We start from the raw sequence: 26267 nt of genomic DNA, 5'->3' as shown, positions 1-26267 counted from the left end.
TTACTGTTTTTTGATCATTTTTGATCAAATGCATGCAACCTTTACAAGCATACGAAATGTCTTTAAAAAACATGAAAATCCAACTGATTTCAACGGCAGTGTATATATATCGGCACTAGTAAAACATTAAATATTTCATAATAAATATTTAACCAGATGGTGTAGTTACTACAGTTCTAAATTTAACAAGCGCCAAATGAGAGTTAATAAATAAATAAATAAATAACGAAAGAAAGACAATACAGTTTAATTACTTTACTATGAACTGCTTGTTTCAAATGCAATCTGACTCTGGCTTTTTATCTGAAGAGATGCAAGTGAATGAAATCAAAGACAAAGCGCTCTACTAAAGTGACTGTCTAATAATGACGGAAGTGTTTGTGTTTGCATACAGGCACAGTTCTCGTCTGATCTTTTTATGCTGGCAAATTGTGTGATGTGTCATTTGCATTACAGTAAGACACCATACTGACTGTGTTGATATACTGGCTAATATATGATTGGAAAAAATAGACCTTGCAGCAAATTTCGTCGTCTTAAGAACCAAAAAATAAATAAATAAACGTTTTTTAAGGAAAATCAGGCAAAACACAGAATCCTAGTCTGTAAGACATATTTATGCCTGGTACATTTTCTCAATTCATTGCTATTGGCAAGAATATATGTACACAGCACCTCAGATACAGATTGTGTCGCATCCAATTCCGCCCCCGGGGATGCAGCCAAGAAACTGGAACCTTCCAGCGCTCGTCCACAGATACTCGGAGGAATCGAGTTGCCCAAGCCAAGTTTGGAAGTAAACGACAAGAAGCTTGAGTGTGACTGCTCGGACAAAGTGCTGCCACCGAGGAAACTGTTTCACTGGAGGCACCGCTGACTTTAAATAAACCATATAAATCATCATTTCAGGCCCCGGACAGAGACAGAGTGTGTGTGCACAGACAAAGGAAAGTAGAAAACAGTAAAGCATGACTAACGATTATGAATGTGTGGCATATGGAGCATGCTGGAGTTGATGCCAGTGTTGTGTGTGGCCTTACAGGAAGAACATAGACCCTGGCATATGTGATAGCAAACCCATTGTGTCTGATGCATCCATTAGAGTAGATAGAAGAAAATCTCCCACAAACCAACCAAATGTGACATCCTGTCACGGCTGCCAAAGACCTTGAGGCCATGGATTAACTACGAAGCCCAGATACACATCTATAGCGCTTCCAAAACCCCATTGTATTCCTCTCTGGAGTGGCTCTAATACACATTTGGCTTCTTTTGAGAGTTTGGGTTTTTCTTTTCGTATTGCGCATGTAAACATACAGACATCTTGTATTTCTGAACTTGCGCCAAGCTCTGTGCCAGCTATGAATTGCTGAAATGTTTGAGCATCCATCAGGAACGGAGCTCTTTCGCATCCTGCTCTGGTTCTAAGCGGAATTCTGCTTCTCATGATTACATGCATCGCTGAGAACGTCTTATTTGATTTGTTCATGCAATATTAAAAACATTATGTTTGACAAGCAGTCAGGCTGATGCAACGTCAACGTTCCAGGGCTGCCAATGTTTTCTAAAAATTATGATAAGAGATTTTTATTACCCGGCTGTTTTCAGCTCAACTATGTTGTTACATACTATATATATTAGGACTCAGGATTATTCAGAATCATTATATACTCTTTGCTGTAGTAAAATTAATATTGAAGCACAAGTATTTATGAATATGTCGTGCACACACACACATATATGTGTGTGTGTACTTGTTTTTGCTACATTGTGGGGACCAAATGTCCCCACAAGGATAGTAAAACCTGAAATTTTTGACATTGTGGGGACTGGCTTGAGGTCCCCATGGGTGCAAAAGCTTATAAATCATACAGAATGAGATTTTTTGAGAAAGTAAAAATGCAGAAATTTTTCTGTAAGGGTTAGGTTTAGGGGTAGGGTTAGGGTAAGGGGATAGAAAATACAGTGTGGAGAGTATAAAAACCATTGCACCTATGGAGAGTCCCCACAAGGATAATAAACCAGACATGTGTGTGTGTGTGTGTGTGTGATTCATATGTAAATTGCAAAATTCAAAAATCCAAAAAAAAATTCAAAAATGTAAAAATTAAATTAAATTTAAAAATCAAACGTTTTTAATCAACAAAAATATGTTAATAAAATGATTCATTTATAATAAAGGATAAAATACTCAAAATATCAAATATGTGTACTATACTATATATAGAACTATAAAATTACACTAATATTGTAATGTGTTTGACCTCGAAAAGATCCAAGCTTCCATCCAAGAGAGAAAAAAAAATTCCATTTCCTCCTTTTTTCCCTCTTTTCTTCATCCTCTAATTCCTGGTCCCAACACATTCATGTGTTCTCAGCTTTCTAAGCAGGCTCTCGTCTGTACTTTTCACGCCAGATTCAGAGTTGGAGGGCCTCTAGTCTCCGAGAGAGTCAGTGGCGGCTTTGCTTGTCCCTTCGCTCATCCCCCTTTTCCTTTCTTTTCCTGTTCCAACATTTGGAGATTGGTGCATGTGTCAGTGGTGGGATCTGGCTTGTGGCTTGTTGAAGAGTGGCAGTGGAGAGTTCTGAGAGAGATTTGGAGAACCAAATCGGCGTCTCACAACAGTAACAATGTCTCAGTGTCTGGATCTGCACGCCCAGTGATGGCACATCCAAAGTGTCCTCGCTCTCCTAGGGCTTGGCAAAGACCAACAGATCTGATCCCTCTCCTAGTGCTGGCAGCCGTCGGGCTGCAGCTGTGTGTTTGCGTGTGTGAATACTGTCCGACTGTTGGCTTTTGAGCTCTTTAAGCAGTCGGAGGTCTGTGCCATCCCTGTGAGCCTTCTGATCCTGTAGACACACAGCGCGTATGTGAGTTTATAGGGCCACTTCAAGGATTAGGAACCACAGATGACCGAGTGGACGGACAATGCTTGTCAGTGGCACATCCGGGAAGCATTTCAAACTTCATAACGGCCGTATTTGGGTGATGTGAGTAGGGATGAAACAGTTACCAGTTTGACAATAAACAAAGATAAAACATCTGACAGTATTACTGCTTTATATTTTTATTAAAACCGTGAAGTGAACAATAGCCTTTAAAATAACTTAAAATACATATATAATAGCAATGAGACAATAATAATTAGTTCAAATAAAGTGTCAAAAGCAAGTAATCATACGGTTTTATTTAACAAAACTGTTAAAATACATAATGTGTTATAAACAATAGAACTAATGTACATTACGCATTATATCAAATGCCTGCAGAGGCTTTTGCGATTGTTTTTACACTTTACTGTGAGATCTAATCTGCGTTTAAAATTGACTCAACAACATTTAATTAAATTATCCACTTAATCTTTATTATCTGGCCATGTATTTATGATTGAAAAGCTACAGCCACTGCAGTTTCTTGAATATGTGGACATCAAGATGTGTAAACTAAATGAGAGGGTTTAAACTTTTATTTTGAAATCACGATAAGTCAGCATATTGAAAAATATACTAATGTACTCTCCTGTGTTTGTGTAGGTTTATAAATGATTTACCTTACAAATCTGGTTAAATAACGTGCGTTGCTTTCCCAGATGAACATTATAATAAACCTAAACTTACAACAACATGCAGAGATGGAGTTTAAGATGCTCCACACATGTAAATGATAACGTTTGTGTAACTTACAGCATTTACTTACAGCCACTCTTGAGATGCACGTACGTAACCTCCACAGACGTAAAGGGCATTAAACCTGCATCGCATATTTATTTAATTAAGTCGTAACTACACCACCACAGAACCAATGTGTTTTGTTTATGTTTAGAAGGCTACTTTGCAGAGTGCGTTCTTTAAGTGTTGCCATGTCCTGTTATTATAAGCAACACTTACTAAGCGTCTTTAGGCTTTCGGCTTATGAAGCGATTCAGTTTATGAAGTTAATAAACTTGGAAGCTATATTTTGATATGTGGCTTACTTCCAAGATAGCACATTTGGACTTGAGTTTATTATGGGCTTCTTCATTTTTTTTCTAGCAAGATCTGGCAACACTAATGAATCAAAACATACCCTGTGTTTTCTTGTAATGCACATACAGAAAAGACAATTCTGATAGGTGTTTAAATATATCATTAAAGGGATAGTTCACCCAAAAATTAAAATTCTATCATTAATTACTCACCCTCATGTCGTTCCAAAACCTTTGTTCATCTTCAAAACACAAATTAAGATATTTTCGATGAAATCCGAGAGCTTTCAGGCCTTGCATAGACAGCAACGCAACTGACACGTTCAAGGCCCAGAAAGGTAGTAAGAACATCCTTAAAATAGTCCATTTGACATCAGTAAATGTCATGTTCTGAAAGTACAAGAATACATTTTGTGTGCAAATAAAACAAAAAATGATGACTTAATTAAATTTTTTTCTTTGTAAACATGTCTGAAGATTTCGACAGAGGATGACTTGTAATCTTTTGTCAAGTCTTATTTAAACCAGAATTTGCAGTCAATGACCTAAGATAGATGGACTTTCTGGATTTCAGAACGCCGTCTTCTGCGTCAGCAGAATCACATGCATGCACCGTGATACTCTCATGAACATGCGGCGAAGACTGACAAGGCAGAGAAGAATTTGTTAAATAATCATTATTTTTGTTTTCTTTGCACACAAAAAGTATTTGCAGAGCTTCATAACATTACAGCTGAACCACTGATGTCACATGGACTATTTTATTGATGTCCTTACTACCTTATTGGGCCTTGAACGTTTCAGTTGCGTTGCTGTCTATGCAGGCTCAGAAAGCTATCGGATTTCATCAAAGCTATCTTAATTTGTCACTGAAAAAGCGCTCAAAAGCCCTTTTAGACAGTCTAAGTGCACTCAGTAGAGACTTGACTGACAGTGCAATTGCTAATCCTGAATCAAAGCCTTTTGTTAACAATTCTGTGAGAAGTCTAAACACTCACTGTTTATAATCCTGGATTGCAGCTACAGCTTATTTTGCTGTTGTTCGCACGTTCACGTATAGCACATTCGGCCCTGAGGATTCGTAAGGGCATGCATCTTCTTTTCCCTTCCTCCATCTCTTTTAAACTCCCTCTCCTCTGTTTTTCTCCATTGTCTTTGTCCTTCCTGGATCTCAATGTATCTTGTCTTGTGTCGGTCTTTCTCTGTTGGCGGTAGATGATATAGCGCAGTGGGCTAGCTGTGATCTTAATGCAGAATGCTGGACGTCGATCCCTCTTGCAGTCGCCAAACAGCAGGTGAGGACCATCTCAACCTCCATCTCTTGCTGTGTCCCTCTTTCCCTCCCTCTGTAGTTGCCTTCCGAGTGTCTTCTCTTATCTATCTCCTGTTTACCCATCAGCCCACTGGATGTTCACCATACACTGACCCTTTAAAATGACAATTCTGGTATCATTTATTCACCCTGGTGTTGATCTAAACCTATCTGACATACGCTGCTTTAAATCAAAAGATGCTGTGTGAGCATTCTTCAAAACATCTTTTTTGTTCCACTGAAGATAGTTAGTCATACAGGACATGAAGCAACATGAGGGTGCTACTTTAACTCTTTTCCTCCTAAACTTCTTGCATCCTCTCATCTTCTTAAATCTCTTTAATGTCACCTTTTTTCTTTCATTTCTCCCTCACCCTCCATCCTTCTCCGCCCATTCCTCTATTGGACTCCTTAAATCTCTCCTTTGGCAGATCTCTATCGTTATCGCGCTCCTAATAAATCTCTTCACCTCTCTCTTTTCTTTTTTGCTCTCAGTCTGTCTATCTTTCTTCCTCAGTGGTAGTAGGATCAGAGGCTTTAGCTGTGTGATCTGTATTGATCAGTGAGCAGTGGGGTTATGCTGCTCCGACTGACTGTTGCTCTGCACTGCCCTGCCCTCCTGCTCTCTTCCAGCCCATTTCCATTGCCATGACAACAGGCTCAGCGTTGGCCAGTAAGGCACTTCCTGTGCCGGCTTAAAGAAAATTTCATTCATTTTTTAGATATCTTCACTCATATGGTTTAAAATTTAAAGGATTAGTTCACTCCAGAATGAAAATTTCGTGATAATTTACTCACCCACATGTCAGCCAAAATGTTCATGTCTTTCTTTCTTTAGTCGAAAAGAAATGAAGGCTTTTGAGGATAACATTCCAGGATTTTTGTTCATATAGGGTACTTCAATGCAGATCAACGGGTTGAAGATTTAAATTGCAGTTTCAATGCAGCTTCAAAGGGCTCTACACGATCCCAGACAAGAAATAAGGGTCTTATCTAGAAACGATTGCTCATGCTCAAGTACATAAGCAAAGTACCGACCCAATGTTTACAAAGCAAATGTGCAAAGAAAGTCAAACTCCATTTTTTTAAAGTTATTTTTAAGGGCTTTTTATGCATGATTATAGATAGGACAGGAAAGCACAGGGAGGAGAGAGGGGAGCAGGATCGGCCCTCGAGACTGGAATCAAACTCGGGTCGCCGTGAGCGCAGTTGAGATGTGTGTCGACGCACTAACGAGGCAATCTCTTCTTTACAAAAAAAGGTAATACAATGATGTTGGATCATTTTGAGGTTGAAGAAGAAAGTGAGATTGACTTTTTCGCCCTACTCTAAATTTTTGAACCGAAGTACACAGATGTTGAACGAACAACGTGTGGCCTTTCCAACGTGATTACATAATGCACGGACGCACATCGAGCTAGTGCAGGATGAGCATTTGTGGTTAAAAAGTTCATACATTTGTATAATTTGCAAATGTTTGGGAACCCCTCATCTGTGAAAATGTGAATAATTTTAACAAAATAAGATAGATCATTCAACATGCATGTTATTTTTTATTTTCTACTGTCCTGAGTAAGATATTTTACATAAAATTTGTTTACAAATAGTCCACAAGACAAAAAAAATCTGAAATTATTAAAATAACTCTGCAAAAGTTTGGGAACCCTTTGTTCTTAATACTGTGTGTGGTTACCTGGATGATCTACAACTGTTTTTTTTTTTGTTTTGTGATGGTTGTTCATGAATCCCTTGTTCTGACCAGTTAAACTGAGCACTGTTCTTCAGAAAAATCCAGGGTTTTTTTTTTGCATATTTGAACCTTTTCCAGCAGTGACTGTATGTGTGTATGACTGTTTGAGATCCATCTTTTCACACTGAGGACAATTGAGGAACTCAACTATTAAAAAAGGTTTAAACATTCACTGATGCTCCAGAAGGAAACATGATGCATTAAGAGCCGGGGGTTGAAAACTTTTGAATAGGATAAAAATGTCCAAATTTTCTTATTTTGTTGAAATAGCATTTTTTTTTTTTATCATTTAGTACTGCCCTTCTGAAGCAACAGAAGATACTTCCATGATTCCCGGAAGACTAATTATGTACAATTTACCTTGATCTTCAAATCAAATCAATCAAATGCAAAAAAATGCTGGAAAACTGGAGAATCTGCAGGACCTGGAGGATTTTTCTGAAGAACAGTGTTTAGTTTGACTGTTCAGGGGGACTCATGAACATCAAAAAACAAAAAAACAATCTTTGCTGGGTGTTATTTTAATAATCTCAGCTCATTTTTTTGTCTTGTGGACTATATGTAAACATCTTTTATGTAAAATATCTTACTCAGGACAGTACTACAGAAAAAATAACATGCATTTTGTATAATCTCTCTTATTTTGTTAAAATTATTCACATTTTCACAGATTCTGGAAAAGGTTACCAAACACTGTAAAACCCCTATTCCTGGGATCGTGTAGAGCTTTTTGAAGCCACGCTGAAACTGAAATTTTGACCTTCAACCTGTTGATCCCCATCGAAGTCCACTATAAAGAGAAAATGCCTGGAATGTTTTCCTCAAAACCTTAATTTCTTTTTGACTGAAAAAAGAAAGACATGAACATCTTGGATGACATGGAGGTGAGTAAATAATAAAAAAAAATCAATTCAGGAGTGAACTAATCCTTTAAAAAGAAACTGATTCAAAGGAATCACTTGTTCATTGATCCGGTTATCAACTCCAACCCACTTGTAGCACTAAGAACTCACTTGAAAAGAAGTTATCGGAGAGTAAGGGCATAATTTTGATCTGTTACACACACTGAGCCGTTACTTTAACAGATTTGGAATACAGCAGCCCGACTGGTAAGTAATGACAGAATTTTCATTTCTGGGTGAACACTTCCTGCAGTCATTTGCTATCAATTGCAGCCATGATGATTATCACCCCTGGCAACACGAGCAACTGACACCTCACAGGCGCTGCAGCTCACGAAGCCCTATCAAATACATTTTCATAAAGCGCCAGCATAAAAGCCAACACAGTCCTCATAATTATTAAACAAACCAGCACATTTTATCAAGCACAGCTGCACACTCTTAGTCAACTCATAACGACTGAATTATGAATCGCTGACCGCATAGTGAACCGCCAACGCCTGAGGTGTGTCTGCAAGGTCACACACCTGAGCCCCCATCGAACCACGGATGTTCTTTAGACATCACCCTATGAAAACGCTCATTGTCATCTGTGCTTTTAGCTTATGTACAGTTCCAACAATGCTCAATTTGCCCGCATGAATGCATGTACGACAGTTAGCGGAAGCTAGAGATTATGTATATAAAGTTTTAAGTATGGATATTTTTCTTACACAAATGCATTGCTTTGCTTTAGGAGGCCTTTATTAACCTCCTGGAGCTGTGTGGAGCACTTTTTAAGATGGATGTATGCCTTATTGGACTTCAAAATCTCAACAGCCATTCACTGCCATTATAAAGCTTGCAAGAGTCAAGACATTGTTTAATATGACTCTGATTGTATTTGTCTGAAAGAAGAAAGTCATATGCACCTAGGATGGCTTGAGGGTGAATAAATGATGGTTTAAATTTTATTTTGGGGTGAACTATCCCCCCATAATCCCTTTTTTCATAGAGTAAAAACAAATAAATAATTAGATACAGACTTCATATCTTCCAATTGTGAAAGACACCAATAGGAAGATACTGAAGAAAGACAGGTTGGGATGACATGAGGGTGAGTAAATGATGACAGTTTTCATTTTTGGTTGAACTATCCCCATCTCTATATTTAAAATGCAATTGTAGTACCAGATTTTGAAGCTCATGTTTATAATACAACAGAGTTGCATTAGTGGCAAACAGAGCTGTGAATGGCGCTGGGAGGTAATTATACTGTCCTGGTTGTGCGTGATTCTGTTCATATGCCAGAGAATCGCAGTGGTGTCCAGTCCTGTTAGCCAGCTCTGCTGTGACTATGTGTTTGGCCACAGGAAGGAAACAGAGCTGGCTAATTCTGAAACAGACCTGCAAGCTGGCCGCTCTTCCTGACGGCGTTCATCAAACATGAGGCGGTAAAGCCGGAGCTTTCCTTTTACGTCTCTATTAATGCCTGTGATTCTTTGTTCGGGAATCCAAGCCAAGCACAAACGCATAAAATTAGACAAACAAACAAACCCAGGGTGATATTTACAGTACAGAAAATGACACTGTTTCATGGTTCAGCGCTAGTGCAACTGATTCACGTAAAGCTGTTTTTACAACATTAGGCAGATAAAATGGGATTATTTATGTGTATACGTATGCCCACATCAACCTCGTCCTGTCCCGCAGTGCGATTTTACAGTCTTTACCAGTCTTCACAAAAGTGCACCATTTCAAAAGCACTGACAGATTTACCAACCATCCATCCGTGAGCGATTCCATTCAGCCCAGCAGGACAAATAATCCAAGCAGGCACGCAGGCAGTCCAAGGACACCGCGGCTCCTGCTCTCCGAGTTTGATTTATCGGCTTTGCCGCCGGAGAGATGCGATCGGAGCGTATCTCTGCTGGACCGAGGGAGCCCGGTCTTAATCAACGGAGCCTCACAGATGTACAGAGATGATTAGGCAGTCCAACAACCCGCTGAGACTCAATGGTCAATGCTGGGCACGGATAGAAGATCTCTGTAAGTGTGCTAAGAGGAAGTTGAGATAGCTGGGCGCATGCAACATCACACTTGAGGTGGATGTTTATTTTAGCAGATGATCCGAGATCAGCCTTGGGGCTTCCAGCATGTGAGCTGATGGAAGATTTGTAAGCAGTAGGTTCCTTCTACTTTACAATGGGGTGGTGTGGTTTAGTGGTTACAGATCTGGGACTGTTGGTTTGAGCCCCACAAGGGCTAATCCAGCACTACTGTGCCTGTGGCAAGGCACTTAAACCCATGTAGCTCCAGGGGGATTTTCCTTATTATAAGTACACCATAAGACCTGTTTCACACCATAGTGTGAGCAAACATAGTATAATTACAACAGTAGCTCTATGAAGACCACATTGAGTGTTTCCTTTTAAATTAAGTCAAATAAGGTAGATTTTTGAGAATTATATGCTTAATCATCATCAAATCTAATTTATCACTACGTTTTCATCCAATTAATAATTTATCAACACAGAACAGAAGCCAAATCATCAAGTGTAACAACAAATTTCATATTGTCAAATGACAGTACACAACATGCCCCTAATGGCAGTAATAACAAACTTCAAGTTGTTTGCAAACACACTTTCATGCATACAGATCAGTAATTGGTTTCAGAACAGATTCTATTTGAGACTCTTATGAAGCAAAAAACAACAGCATTTACTCTCTGCTTATTAATTATGCTGGTATGAATGAATAGCTATTCAGATACACTACCATTTAAAAGTTTGGGTAAAATACAGTATAAACATTAATACTGTAAAATATTATTGCAATATTATTTTCTATTTTCAGCCAGCATTATTTCAGTCTTAAGTGTCACGTAATTATTCTTCTTCATATTAAAACAGTTAAAAACAGATGTGCTGCTTAATATTTTCAGGATTCTTTGATGAACAGAACATTCAAAAGTATGTGAAAAGCAAACAGCACTTATTTACAAAGGAAATCTTAAACAAAAATTATAAATGCCTTTATTGAGCATTTCAGTGCTTACGTGTTAAATAAAAGAATGAATGCCTTTCAAAATAAAATAAAATAAATAAATAAATATTGAAAGCTGAATAAATAAGCTTTCCATTGATGTATAGTTTAGGATAGAACAATATCTGGACACTACCATTTGAAAATCTGCAATTTGAGAGGGCAGTAAAATCAAAATATTGAGAAAATCGCCTTTAAGGTGTCCACATGAAGTTCTTAGCAATACATAATATAATCAAAAATTAAGTTTTGATATATTTACGGTAAGAAATTTACAAAATATCTTCATGGAACATGATCTTTACTTAATATACTAATGATTTTAGGCATAAAAGAAAAAAAATGATCATTTTGACCCATAAAATATATTGTTGGCTATTACTACAAATATACCTGTGCTAATTCTGAGTGGTTTTGTGGTCCAGGGTCACATTTCTGACTTCATTCATAACCATCCTTTCAATCAGTGGAGGCACACTGACTGAAGCACCTCACATCAAGTGTGAAACATCCACATTCACACTTTAAACTCTCTACCGGAAGTTAATAACCATCGTCTGGCAGAAGCAGCAGAGATTTAAGCTGGAGGATTTCGTCTTCACTAGCGTTCTATTTTAAAGCTTTCAATACAGGTAGCATTCAAAACCTGTCAATTTTGCAGTTGCTAACTGTTGTCCCTTTTATCAATAACAGATAAAGATGAAAGAAATAAGTACAAAAGGCAAAACATGCCTGAAATGAACCAGGCTGCTTTTCAAACGTTTTTGAATATAAAGCAGCAATTCACGCCTGGGTCAAGTACTGATCCGGCGGGAGGGAAAAAAAGTTTTATTTCACTACATTGCATCACTAGATCAGTCCTTTCAGCTGTCAGAATCTGCAGCAGCAAACACTAAATGCAACAATCAGTCTCTTTCAAGCTCTTACAGATAGCACACTATGTTTGATGGAGAGTGAACCAAAAGATGAAAGCTGCGAGAAGTTGAGCCGAACGTCTGCTGCTGTAGGATTTGACATTCTGGACACCACTCTCCCATCAGGCACTGCTGGATGTTTGTATTTGACAGACAGAAACAGATAGATGGTGCATTAAAGGGATAGTTCACCCAAAAATGAAAATTTACTGTAAATTTACTCACCCTCAGGCCATCCAAAATGTAGTTTGTTTTTTCACCAAAACATATTTGGAGAAATTTAGCATTACATCTCTTGCTCACGAATGGATCCTTTTGAACAAACAAACTCATCTACATCTTGCATAGCCTGAGGGTGAGTAAATTTCAGCACATTTTCATTTTTGGCTGAACTATTGCTTTAAAGAGAAGGACAGCACATGCATATTTACCCGTTCCTAGTTCAGTGTGCTCCAAGGAAGTGTGCTGGTTCTGATGGACCCACTCCCCGTTGCATTTAAAGAAGATCTGGAGGGCGGGCCGTGCACGGCACCGTAGCTTGATGGGGTTGCTTTTAACAATATACGCATCATCGGGCTCCTGCAAGAAGTGAGGCAGCGTTCCGGACATCGCTGACAGACCATCACGGGACCCTGCAACAAAAATTCAGGAGTTACTGTTTTATTCAACATGAAGCAAAAACGTCTAACCGGCCAAATCCGCTCAGCTGACAGCTACCTATCTGCGAGTTCCTATAATCAGACACATCAGCTAGGGCTCCCTGACAGCAAGCTTACTCACTTCTTTAACCGGCCTGTCAATCACTTTCAAAAGCGCTCTCAGGTCGGATGACGTTTTCAAACGAGCGCCATATGAGCCGGTGACACCGAGAGATAAAGTAAAAACTGCCCTAAAGCAGCTGAAGGCGCCTGTAGAGGATTTCAGCACCATGGACAGCAGCCAGTAGACACTCAATAGTAAGGGCATTTTCAGAACCATGGACAGCTCCTCTGGGCTCTGTGGCTTCACATTAAATTAAACATTATATGCAGGTGTTTGCTCTGTTCCAAAACCCAGTTAGCTGCTAATGGAGGCAACATTTTAAGTCATCGTATACAAGCTTGCCAAAACAAACGCTGCTCCAAAAGGTGGGTAACTTAATTACGCCGCCTCCTAAAATACCTTATTTTAGACTGTCCTAAGGCAGCACCACATGTGTCCATGCAACTCACTTGAAATATAAACTCAAGATAAAGGATGAAGTGAATGTTGAATATAAATAAACTAAATCTTAGCAAACTCTGGAATGACAAATTGTAGGTTAATTTATAAAGGAATACATTTGTGATCTGTGTTGATGGAGCACTTGAAGCCTGTGGATAGGGCTGTGAGGGTGTACAAGTCAAAAAAATTGAAAAAAGGAACTGGAGCAGGTACACACAGTAATATGAAGTTATAGTTGTGCTTATGGGTATTTTTTCCACCAACTATATGGTAATTATACCTGAGATAATCCGCAAATGGCAGATCTATTTTGTGACAGTTGAGTCAGGATCTGTGAGCATTTGCTGTCACAGCAAGAGCTGGACTAGACTGATTTTGTGGAATTTTAAATAAAGCTGAAAGACTGTTAGTCATATCAGGTCCACTGAAGTAGACATAACACACAGTTTCTGTCATTCTCATGTTAATCTTGAGTACCTACAATGTAAAAAAAAAAAAATCTGTAAAAAAAAATCCATATATTTAACAGTAAAAAAAACAGCAGCTGTGGTTGCCAGAATTTTACTGCACTTAAAATTCTGTTTAATTTGACAATGTTTTAAGTTTTCGGTTTTAACTTAAATTTACAATTAATTACTATAGTTTTATTAACTGATATAATGTTAATGTACCAATCTACTACAGTACTGAAATCTGTTTTGTACCTTCACATGATGAACCAAAGCCAATCACAAGCAGCTTTTAAATAATAACATATATAGAAGGTGCACAGTGTCATTCACACAAACTCTAAACACCATCATGGTAACACACATGAAACTAATGCAATAAACATTAATTTAACAACATTAGATGTAACATACAACCCTAATGTACAAAACCGATAAGAAAAAACTAAGAAGAAACAGTTATTTCGTAAATGTAAGAAATGTAATGCAAGGAATTTTGGGAATGTCAATTTACGGTTATTTACTGTAAATTGTACATTCTTTTTCCACTTCCAAAACCGGTATACTACTGTAAAATTACATGTTATGTCCAATACAGATTTTTACCGTATGTAGTAGGGGAACTTACGGTTAACCATTTTACAGGTTTTTACTGTAGCATTTTTACAGTATTACCGTTAAATTCACAGTATTTTTTAACAGTGTATAGAGTAGTCTCTATTTCTCCAAAAAATCCTTAGTTTTATTAGATTTATAAAAGACAGATACAGCCGTACTGCTTCTCTTCGAAAACAGTCCAGCTCCTGAAGGCACCCCGTGGGTTGAGCTTACAGTATAAAAGTATTTACAGTATAAAAGTACGGTAAATCTATAAAAAAACTGGCTATTAAAAACAGAAAACTGTTCTGACATGCCCTATGAAATCAACCACATACGGGTGTGAAATTCTATTTCACACAGGGATATTTGGAGGAAGATTTAGGGTCTAAAAGTGTCTTGTGGATAAAAGAGCCACACAAGAGTGACAGGAGCTGAAATATCCACAGTGATTCAAAGCACACAGTGATTTAAAGCACTCCTCTCCCTCGCTCTTCACGTTTCTCTCGTGCTCACTCTCCATTTCTCTTTCTGTCACTGCATGTGTGTACACACACACACTCACACACACACTCTAAGACTCTCCCTCACTAATAAAACTGTCACCAATGTAATTGGATGGGATATTTTGGAAGCGATTTCCCCAGACTGAAATCTTAAGCATAAAAGAGATTTCTGTTGACTTGTAATCCTTCCCCGGGAAACTTTATGTGTGTGTGTGTGTGCACAGGTGCGTTATCCTCTGGCAAATATACCTGATTCATCCTGATTAGAATGAATAGAGAAATGCTTGCGTGTGCTGCTCACGCTGAGAAAATCACAGCCCTCGTGCCGCCCTTCCTTCTTTCACTGTTTCTCTCACACCAGAGGACAATTTTATCACTCAAGTGTTTTTTCATAGCTCAGTAGACTTAAAGTCAACATGCACTTTCCTAATATACACTCCTAGTATTACTGTAAACACTTCATCAGTACGGTGTTTCCTTAAGGTTAATAACGTTGACCAAAAGTCAAATAACTTGTTTGGTACCCTGTGAACGTGCATCAAAAACTGAAATGGAAGAGAATTGTTAAATTAATTTGTAATTATTGTTTTCTTTGCACACAAAAAGTATTCGCAGAGCTTCATAAAATTACTGTTGAACCGCTATGTCACATGGACTATTTTAATGATGTCCTTACTACATTTCTGGGTCTTAAAAGTGTCAGTTTCGTTGCTGTCTGGCCAGGGTCAGAAAGCCCTTCGGATTTCATCAAAAATAGTTTAATTTGTGTTCCAAAGATGAACAAAGGTCTTACAGATTTGAAATGACATGAGAGTGAATAATTAATGACAGAATTTTCATTTTTGGGTGAACTATCCCTTTAACCTATTCTATAATCACGTCAAAAGCATGAAAGTTAAAGAATGAAAAAAAGTTACAACCAGGGTATATGGCTCCACATCCAGGTCAAAAACTGGTTGTAGGTCATGTTTCAAGGTCATTCTCTATCGAATGTAAACTGTAATGTAAAAATCTAAAAAATGTAAAAAAAAAAAAAAAAAAGAAAAAAGAAAAAAAAAGTCCTGCCCCATTGTAGTAGCCTATAGAATGTCCACTTTTCACAATTCAGTTAAGACAGATAAAATTTAGGCATTGTCTATTCGTGCTTTATTTATGTATCAGCTTATTTCAGATAAGTAAAAATAAAAGCTATGACATGCGTTTTTTTTTTTTTTGGAAGAAATGTATACTTCTAATCAGCAGGGAAACAGAGACCTTTAAATTGTGACAGTAGATTTCCATTTCAAATAAATACTGTTTTTTGGGGGAAAAATAATTTAAAAATAAAGCAGTAAAACAATTTTCAACATTCATAATAATAAGATGAGCACTAAATCAGCATATTAGAATGATTTCTGAAGGATCATATGACACTGAAGACTGGAGTAATGATGCTGAAAATTTCAGCTTTGCCATCACAGGAATAAAATACATTTTCAAATATATAAAACTACAAAAACAGTTCATCTAAAATGTAATAATATTACTTTTTGTTGTATTTTTGATCAAATAAATGCAGCCTTGGTGAGATTTAGAGATTTCCTTCAAACAAAACAAAACAAAAAAATGTATTTGTTAATTAATTAATTTGTTAATTTTTTGTATTTTGTATGAAAGCCTGTTTCCACCAATGAATACAAAATTTAAAAGGGTAATTATGACTTTTTTAAAAAGGTAATTATGACAATTACCTTTTTACATTTTTTATTCATTAGTGGAAATGAATAAAATGCATATTATACGCAATTATAAAATGCAATTGTGAGTTAAGTCAGAATTGTGAGATATTAACTCGATATTTCTGAGAATATCAGTCTTTTTCCCTCTCAAAAGTGGACTTTATAACTTGCAATTGTGAATTTATATCTTACACTTTTGAGTGAAAAGTCAGAATTGTAAGATATAAATCGCATTTGCAAGAAAAAAGTAAAAAAAGTCAGAAAAGTCAGAAAAAAGTCAAAATAGTGACTTTATATCTTGCAATTCTGACTTCATAACTCACAATTGTGAGTTTAAATCATGCAATTCTGACTTCATAATTTGCAACTGCAAGTATAAATCTCACAATTCTGAGAAAAACAGTAAAAATTTGTGACTATATCTCACAATTCTGACTTCATAACTCACAATTGTGAGAATATAAGTATTTATAAGTAGAAGAAAAATCTGTTTTAATTTAATTATTTAATTGCTGTTTAGAAGAAATAATTGAGAAATTAAAAGAATTTCCATGGCTCTCTCTCCATCTTCCTCCTCCGTTCTTTTTCGTTCCAGACATGTAAACAGAACATTATTTTCTATAAGAGAATTAATGGCACAGTGTCTTGTTTGTTATCATCTAATGCTTTGTGCTCATGGACACGATATGCTTGTTTTTAGAATGAACACTCCCACACACAAAGCACCAGGTAGGAGTGTGAACACATCCATATTCACAAACACGCACAAACATATTGGACCGTGCAGTTCCATACTGTAATGTGTGCTAATGCTATTTTTGCACGCCCACAAACAAATGTATTCACATTTACAAGCAAATACACAAATCGCAACACGTTCAAATGCGGCCACACGTACAATCGCGCACATTTGGACTCGTATACACCACACGCTTTTATCCAGCCACCATCACAGATGTTCAGGAGTGCTTGACATGATGGCAGTCTGATGAAAGGGAAAAATAGTCATCCGACTGAGCCGCAGATGAAAGGAAAGAGAGAACGTGTTGGGGGGGAGGGGAAAAAGAGTGAGAAAGAAAAAGAAAGTGCAAATGGGAACCGGTGGAAAGAGTTACTTTAGACTTGCGAACATTGTTTAAGTCACTTCTATGTGCAGAGTGATAAATATAACTGTGATTGAGGGAGAGGACTGTCTGTTCCTGACGAAAAAAATAATAAAATTTATTACACTTACGCACATTCACACACAAACAAAAAAACGCAAACTTAAGAACACACAAGCAAAACAATCCATCTTACACTTCCCTTGGAATGAAAATACAGGATTGGTAAAGCCATTGTTTAGGCCCATTCAACTAGAAAGAAATATAGAAATTATGTATATATATATATACACACACACACACACACACACATGGACTAAAGGCCCTCACCAAAAAATTTAGGTTAAAGCAATCGAACATTGAAGAGTCCTATGGAATATCAAATAATTTTGCCCCAAAAAAAAAAAAAAAAAAAACAAACAACACAATTTCACCACAAAACAAAGTACACACAATTAATAATAATAATAATAATAATAATAATAATAATAATAATAATAATAATAATAATAATAAAAATTGAGCAATTACATTTTTGCCACAAATATTAATAATGGTAATATAAATAATAATTCTTAAATTGAACAATTACATTTTTTTGCCACAAATAATAATAATAATAATAATAATAATAATAATAATAATAATAATAATAATAAAATAAGCAATTACATTTTTGCCACAAATATTAATAATGGTAATAAAAATAATAATTCTTAAATGGAACAATTACATTTTTGCCACAAATAATAATAATAATAATAATAATAATAATGACAATGAATTATAATTCTTAAAGTGAACAATTACATTTTAACCACTAATAATAATAAAAAATAATATTTTTCCCCACAAAAATAAATAAATTGCAACAACTATTTGTTTCCCACAAACAATAATAACAATGATAAAGAGAATAATTCTTAAACTGAACGATTACATTTTAACAATAATAACAGAAAAACAACAACAATCATAATAATAATAACAACAATAATAATAATAATAATAACAATAACAATTAAAATTTAAATTTTACCACAAAACAATTATTTTTTTGCCACATACTACTACTGCTACTACTACTACTACTAATAATAATTCCAAAGTTTAGCAATGAAAATTGAACATTTTGTTACCAATAATAATAATAATAATAATAATAATAATAATAATAATAATAATTCCAAAATTTTGCAATTACATTTTTGCCACAAATAATAATAATGACAATAAATAATAATTCTTAAAGCGAATAATTAAATTTAACCACTAATAATAGTAATAATAATAATGATAATAATAATAATTATTATTATTATTTTTTCCACAAAAATAAATTGCAACTACTAAATGTTTTGCCACAAACAATAATAACAATGATAAAGAGAATAATTCTTAAACTGAACGATTACATTTTAACAATAATAACAGAAAAACAACAACAATCATCATAATAATAATAATAATAATAATAATTATAATAATAACAACAATTAAAATTAAAATTTTTAAATTTAACATTCTAACAGTTACATTCTAACAATAATAACAAAAAACAACAACAATAACAACAACAATATATAATAATAATAATAATAATAATAATAATAATAACAACAAAAATTAAAAATTCACCACAAAACAATTATTTTTTTGCCACATACTGCTACTGCTAGTACTACTACTAATAATAATAATTACAAAATTTAGCAATTCCATTTACAAATAATGACAATAATAGTAATAATTCTTAAATTGAACATTTTTTTACCAATAATAATAATAATAATATTATTATATATTATTATATATTTCCCCCCAAAATAAAAATAAAATAAACAACAAAAACAACAATTAAATTTTCACCACAAAACAATTATTTTTAGCCACACACAAATAATAATAAATTTACCACTAATAATAATAATAATAATTTGACTGTTCAGATACTTTAAAAAAAATCTCAGTTGTTCAGTTGTTTTCTTTAGTAAACTGTTTTCTCTGATTTGCTGCAAACCAGCAAAAGCCTGACTATCATTCTTAAAATTCGCCCTACACAATGTTATTTTGTTGTGTCCAACAAAAGTACTGGACAACTGGTGAATCATTTTTATTTACAATCGAAATCAAATATTAAATTGCATCTGCCACTTGCAGAACATTCATTTTTGGTATATGGGTCTCTGGAGAATACAAAAGTTTCTTAAAAAAAAGTTCTTTAAACAAATATGACGTAAGTCAGAATGGCCTGTGGCATCAGACTGTATGAACTGTTTTGGATTAAAGCTTTTCATGCGATCCAAGGAAACCTGGCAGCTAGGGGGTTTTGTGTTTGTTTCTCTCTGCACTGGTGTTTTTGTTACGTAGTGTTAGTGTTTGATAAAACCGAATAGAACGAAAGTGACCATGACATCCTAATGCAATCACAGCTCAGACACAATAACACAGTCCCGACTGCCTCTCAGAGGGGCTTTTGAGTGGTGTGTATGTGTGTGCGTGTGTGAGGAGGAAGCGAGAAAGGATGATTTCAGTGATTGAACGTATGTGTGTTTTCCAAACCTCCCCGTATCAAGTGTTCTGACAGCTATTTAATGTGTCTCATTTGCATGAGTTGATAAAGCACCAATCTACTCTCTTAATCCACAGTGTGACACGGCAGAAACGCCAAAATGGCCGACCGCGTCCTCTCAATCCCACTCCACTGTCAGGGCCGAGTCGGTTGCCACAGCAATGATATACGAGCGATGGGCCACCCCAGCAATAACGGCGGACGCTAGATACATCTCACGCTACGGGAGCAAAACAAGATGTCACTGCCACCGGCTCTGAGCAATGAGTTTATCACACACACACCTGTCTGTCACACTGAGAGGTCTGCGTCGCAAAACACACGCACAAAATACAAACATGCTAACCATTCTGACCTAGAAGTGATAAAGGAATCGTGCTCTGATGGTTAGACTGAATCTAGTGTTTATGTCAAAGCACATTTTTTGGAGTGCAGATGTGACTAGTACATAGCATGTCGGACAAGCTGTTTTCACTTTGAAACTTCTTAATTTCTTTTAAATTATTATTATTATGGTAACACTTTAGTATAAAGAACAATTCTCACTATAAACTAGTTGCTTATTGGCATGCCTATTATTAAGATATTGGCTGTTTATTAGCACTTATAAAGAACTTTTTCTGCATGACCATATTCTACATCCCTAATCCAACCCAACACCTAAACTAACTACTACCTTACTAATTATTAGTAAGCATCAAATTAGGAGTTTATTGAGGCAAAGGTCATAGTTAATGGTTTATTAATGGACCTTAAAATATAGTGTGACCATTATTATTTATTTAGAATGTTAGAGCTGTATTTTTTTAGGTACAAAAACAATTAGGATGTCTATTAAGGCAATAAAATAAAATAAAATAAAATAAAATAAAATAAAATAAAATAAAATAAAATAAATGGTTGGTTATGTTGAATACATTTTATAACACTATGACTTGGTATTCAATTGGAAAATTACAAAACATACTTTTTCAAATTAGGAGTTTATTGAGTCAAAAGTCATAGTTAATAATTTATTAATAGTGAGAATTGGACCTTAAAATAAAGTCTGACCATTATTATTTATTTAGAACATTAGAGCTGTATTTATCAGGCACAAAAACAATAAGAATGTCTATTAAGGCAATAAAATAAAATAAAATAAAATAAAATAAAATAAAATAAAATAAAATAAAATAAAATAAAATAAAATAAAATAAAATAAAATAAAATAAAATAAAATAAAATAAAATAAAATAAAATAAAATAAAAAAATGGCTGGTCATGTTGAATACATTTTATAACACTATGACTTGGTATTCAATTGGAAAATTACAAAACATACTTTTTCAAATTAGGAGTTTATTGAGGAAAAAGTCATAGCAAATGGTTTATTAATAGCGAGAATTGGACTTTAAAATAAAGTGTGACCACTATTATTTATTTATTAGAGCTGTATTTATCAGGTACAAAAACAATTAGGATCTCTATTAAGGCAATAAAATAAATGGTTGGTTATGTTGAATACATTTTATAACACTATGACTTGGTATTGGAAAATTACAAAACAGACTTTTTCACTAGTGGTCTCGCACTTTTGGACCCTTGCTGCAGTAAAAATATGAGCTTTGCACAATCCTCTGTTCTGCAAATCCTGTGGAAAATGGTGCAAAGCGTGCATTTCAGACAGAGAACGAGAGAGAGAGAAGTGCACCTTGGGGAGTTTTGACAGACTGCTGGTACAGAGATCACGATAATGGCAGATCTCAGCAGGGTGACGAACCCGCGTAACATACAGCTCACCCACAGCCTGAACAATAACACATACCACATGTAGATCAGCCTTACACACACATACACTCCAGCCCCTACAACACAATTCAAATGTCAAAACACAAATAGCTCAATGCGAATGCAGACCTATACAATTTACAAATGGCCACAGTAAGGTGGATATTTTGAAATGCTTTCTTGAAATGATTCCTTAGCATTCTAAACTAACATGTGATTGGATAACACAAAAACATGCGCACACACACACATTTGTTTTTGTGAATTGTGGGGACTTTCCATAGACTTCTATAGTTTTTATACTGACAAAACAATATTGTCTATCCCCTAACCCAACCCTAACCCTAAACCTACCCCTTACAGAAAACATATTTGCATCATTACACTTTTAGATAAACATCATTTACTATTTTTAATAATTTTTTAACATTGTGGGGACCGCAGGTTTCAGGTTTTACTATCCTTGTGGGGACATTTGGTCCCCACAATGTAGCAAAAACAAGTACACACACACACACACACACACAGAAGATAAGACAGAATCGACGGAAGAGGAAGATGGAGGTTTAGGTAATAGAGTGTGGAAACAAAACAAAAGATTGGTGTAAAATTACAGAATAAAAAAAGAGTTAATGTGATTGGGCTCTGAATTACTGCTGATGGGGAAATAAAGACGTCCCCTAATACCTCATTACAATAGCAGCCTGTCAGAGCCCAATAATCAAATGTTCACTGATTCTCAATACAGAAAAATAAAATCAAATAGACTGTTCTAGCTAGTGAGCTACTTACATGGACAGCAATTTAAAGGGTTAGTTCACCCAAAAATTGAAAATTCTCTCATTAATTAAACATCGTCATGTCGTTCCAAACCTGTAAAACTTTCGTTCATCTTTAGAACACAAATTAAGATATTTTAAAAAACATCCGAGAGCTTACCCTGCATAGACAGCAACATAACTCGACATTCAAGGCCCAGAAAGGTAGTAAGGACATTAACAGGACATTAAAATAGTCCATGTGACATCAGTGCTTCAACCATAATGTTATAAAGCTATGAGAATACTTTTTGTGTGCAAAGAAAACAAAAATAACAATTTCATCTCTTTCGCATCAGACTTCAGACTTTCATTAAAAATATCTTAATTTGTGCTCCAAAGATGAACGAAGGTCTTACGGGTTTGGAACGACATGAAGGTGAGTAATCAATGACAGAATTTACATTTTTGGGTGAACTTCCTTCATCCAATTTTAAGGCAAAAAGCACTGAATGTGTCCTTAGAGGCAAACAAAGCAAGAGCAATACCAACTGCTTTATCAATACATTTATAATTCATTTAATATTAAAAAATCATGGACTAAAAAATGACTAAAAACTGACCATTTTACCCCAAAATTCTATGTGCCATGTACAGCCCACCACCATTCAAGGGGTCAGTGAGACTTAAAAGGCTGTATTTATTTGATCGAAAATATCCTAAAAAAATATATATATTGAACTGCTTTCTATTTCAAAAGGATAGTTTGAAAATGAAAATTCAGTAAGACTTTAGAATAGCGAACACATATTTACTATTAACTAAGAGTTTTCCCTCAATAAACTCCTAATTTGCTGCTTATTAATAGTAAGGTAATTGTTAAGTTTAGGTACTGGGTCGGGCTAAGGGATCTAGAATGTGATCATGCAGAATAAGGCATTAAAGGGGTCATCGGATGCAAAGTTCACCTTTACATGTTGTTTGAACATTAATGTGTGTTGGCAGTGTATGTACAAATCTACCCTATAATGATAAAAATACATGCAGTGGTTTTTAATTAATCTGGAAAAATAATATCCCCTTTTTCAAATCGAGCCATTCTCAGATGCCTGTCAGTGTGGTGTCACACCGGCAGAGGCCGCTTCCACGATAGTTGATTGACATGAGCGTCTCACCTTTGACCCGCCCTAAATCAGCTGTCACAGTCCAACCTCCATTGTTTCGATGCCGGAGCAGGGATGTAAGTTAGACAAGAATATCTCCAACTGAGCAATTGAGGTGTTGTGTTGTTCGATGTAATAATGAACATAGTGGACGTCATTTACTTCTGACATCTGAGCCGCTGAAGATGCAGTGGATTAAGTTTGTTTGTGAAGGGAATGCACCTCCCGATCTACATAAATGCGTCTATGTTCGCGCAAATCATTTGTGATCCAGTTTCACTTACAGCAGAAGTGAGTATAAGGTTTTTTTAATGAATCTCTGCAATCACCTTTCCTAACAACGTGCTAGTTAGCAAGTTTAGCAGCTAAACATGGCTAAATGCGGCTAAAGTAAACAGGCTCGTCTCCACAGAGAGAAGAGAGGGGCGGGGCAAGCAGAGCTCATTAACATTTAAAGCAGCCCCGACCAGAACAGGATGATTTTTGCAGAGCTGATTTTGACAAGGTAAAAAGGGTGTTGTTTTACACAACCATTGAGAATTTTTAACAAAAGTATATTATAGACTTTTCATTAACACCCTAAAGAATCATATCAACTTGTGGAAAATGGGCATCCGATGACCCCTTTAATATATGCCTAGTAAGTACTAATAAACAGCCAATATACTAGTAATATGCATGCCAATAAGCAACTAGTTAATAGTGAGAATTGGACCTTAAATAAAGTGTTACTGAAAATTCTGTCATTAATTACTCACCCTCTTGTCGTTCCAAACCCATAAGACCTTCTTATATCTTTGGAAGACAAATTAAGATATTTTTGATGAAATCCAAGTACTCTCGAGAATGTTCGTCAAAGACTGACACAGAGAAGAAATTGTTAAATAAAGTTGTTATTTTTGTTTTCTTTGCGCACAAAAAGTACTCTCGTAGCTTTGTAACATTACGGTTGAAGCGCAGATGTCACATGGACTATTTTAACAATGTCCTTACTACCTTTCTGGGCCTTGAACGTGTCAGTTGCATTGCTGTCTATGCAGGGTCAGAAAGCTCTTGGATTTTATAAAAAATCTCAATTTGTGTTCCAAAGATGAACAAAGGTCTTAAGGGTTTAGTACAACATGAATGTGAGTACTTAAAGACAGAATTTTTATTTTTGTGTTAACTATCACTTTAATATACTGTAAAATGTAAATTACTCCTGTGATGGAAAAGCTGATTTTTCAGCAACCACTACTTCATTCTTATTTGCTGATTTGGTGCTTAATATTTATGTGTGATTCTTTTTCTGCATTATTTGATGAATAGAAAGTTCAAAAGACTAGAATTTATTTAAAACAGCAATCTTTTGTAACAGTAATCAGAAGTGACAGTACAGACATTTGCAATTAATTGCGTCCTTGAGAAAAGATCAATAAAGATCTTACAGACCTCAAACTTTTAAATCACTGTGTATATTTATGCCTGTTAGAATATCACACAATTTCTCTTGATGCATCTCCATTAAAGTCAATGAGTTGAGTCTCTTGTAAATGACACGCATAAGCTGTGCATATGCAGAGTGTTCCAAATGAGTCACTTAAAGTATGAAGTTCCATTTCAGTTAATATGCTACTACACTGCTCACTAGGTTTAGAAACAGAGAGAGGGAGAGATACTGCAGTCTCTAAAGCCGATCATAAATATCATGACTAAGAATAAAACAGCTGCTAGTACATAAATTTACAAAGCAGAACTGTAATTACAGCACTGCTCAAATTTCAAATGCAGGGCCACAGTCGTTAGCTAATTAGTACAAACAAAACATCCTTAAGTAACATTGACATTTTAGAAAAGGTTAGAAAGTGTCACTATTGTGTATGTACCTCCGTTGGGCTGAATATAATTAGAGAGAAATCTGTAAGGGCCGTCTCAAATGGTAGACTTAACAAAGTTCTGTTAAATTTCTTTCGCTTCTGATGTCGCCCCCTGTGATGCATCTTAAATGCTCTCACAAACTCTTAATGGACAATCATAACTCTTAATTTAATTATGAGAAGTGTTTGACAGTTCCATCAAATGCTGGAACGAATCCACGGAAACTTCTGAGCGCATAAAAGTTTGCTCGGATGATGGTTCAAGGAACTTGAGAAGTACACAGAAGATACCTCCTATCATTCTCAGAGCACTTCAGATGGTATGAAATTCCTTTGAAAGGATTCTTGGATGTGTGGAAGAGATTTAGCGAACAGACAGCGAGGGTCCTTCCGGAGTGCTCGAGATCGAAGACTTTCTCTTTTTTTTTCATCCGTCTCCAAAGAGATTCACACTAAGTGATATTACTGAGAGTCGCTTCTTTTTCTAATCGCAGTCCCACGGGATCAAAGTTCCCGGGAAGCCCCAGAGCTCTGTTCATATATCTCTTTTTCCTTTGAAAAAGAGAGCGAATCATTGTATTAGTTGTAATACTTCTTCTAGGCATGCAAAAGCATCAGAAAAGAACAGCAGCCATCACCATGAAATATGTAAAACAAGTATAGAATAAAGTACAGATGTAGGCAAGTACTCACACTAGGGAT

General features: G+C 35.6%; 1 protein-coding gene across 2 annotated transcripts in view; it reads right to left on the bottom strand.

The window, feature by feature from the left end:
- Window positions 1-26267, bottom strand: part of unc5da (unc-5 netrin receptor Da) — a 245101-nt gene that overhangs the window by 73727 nt on the left and 145107 nt on the right. For both annotated transcript variants that reach the window (XM_051093816.1, XM_051093817.1), the window contains exon 2: window positions 12302-12502. In XM_051093816.1, the coding sequence (XP_050949773.1) occupies window positions 12302-12502 (201 nt within the window). The remainder of the gene's footprint in view (window positions 1-12301; window positions 12503-26267) is intronic.

This window comes from Labeo rohita, chromosome 21, assembly GCF_022985175.1.
Source record: "Labeo rohita strain BAU-BD-2019 chromosome 21, IGBB_LRoh.1.0, whole genome shotgun sequence".
Taxonomy (NCBI): Eukaryota; Metazoa; Chordata; class Actinopteri; order Cypriniformes; family Cyprinidae; genus Labeo; species Labeo rohita.
This window is presented reverse-complemented; position numbering and strand designations above follow the sequence as displayed.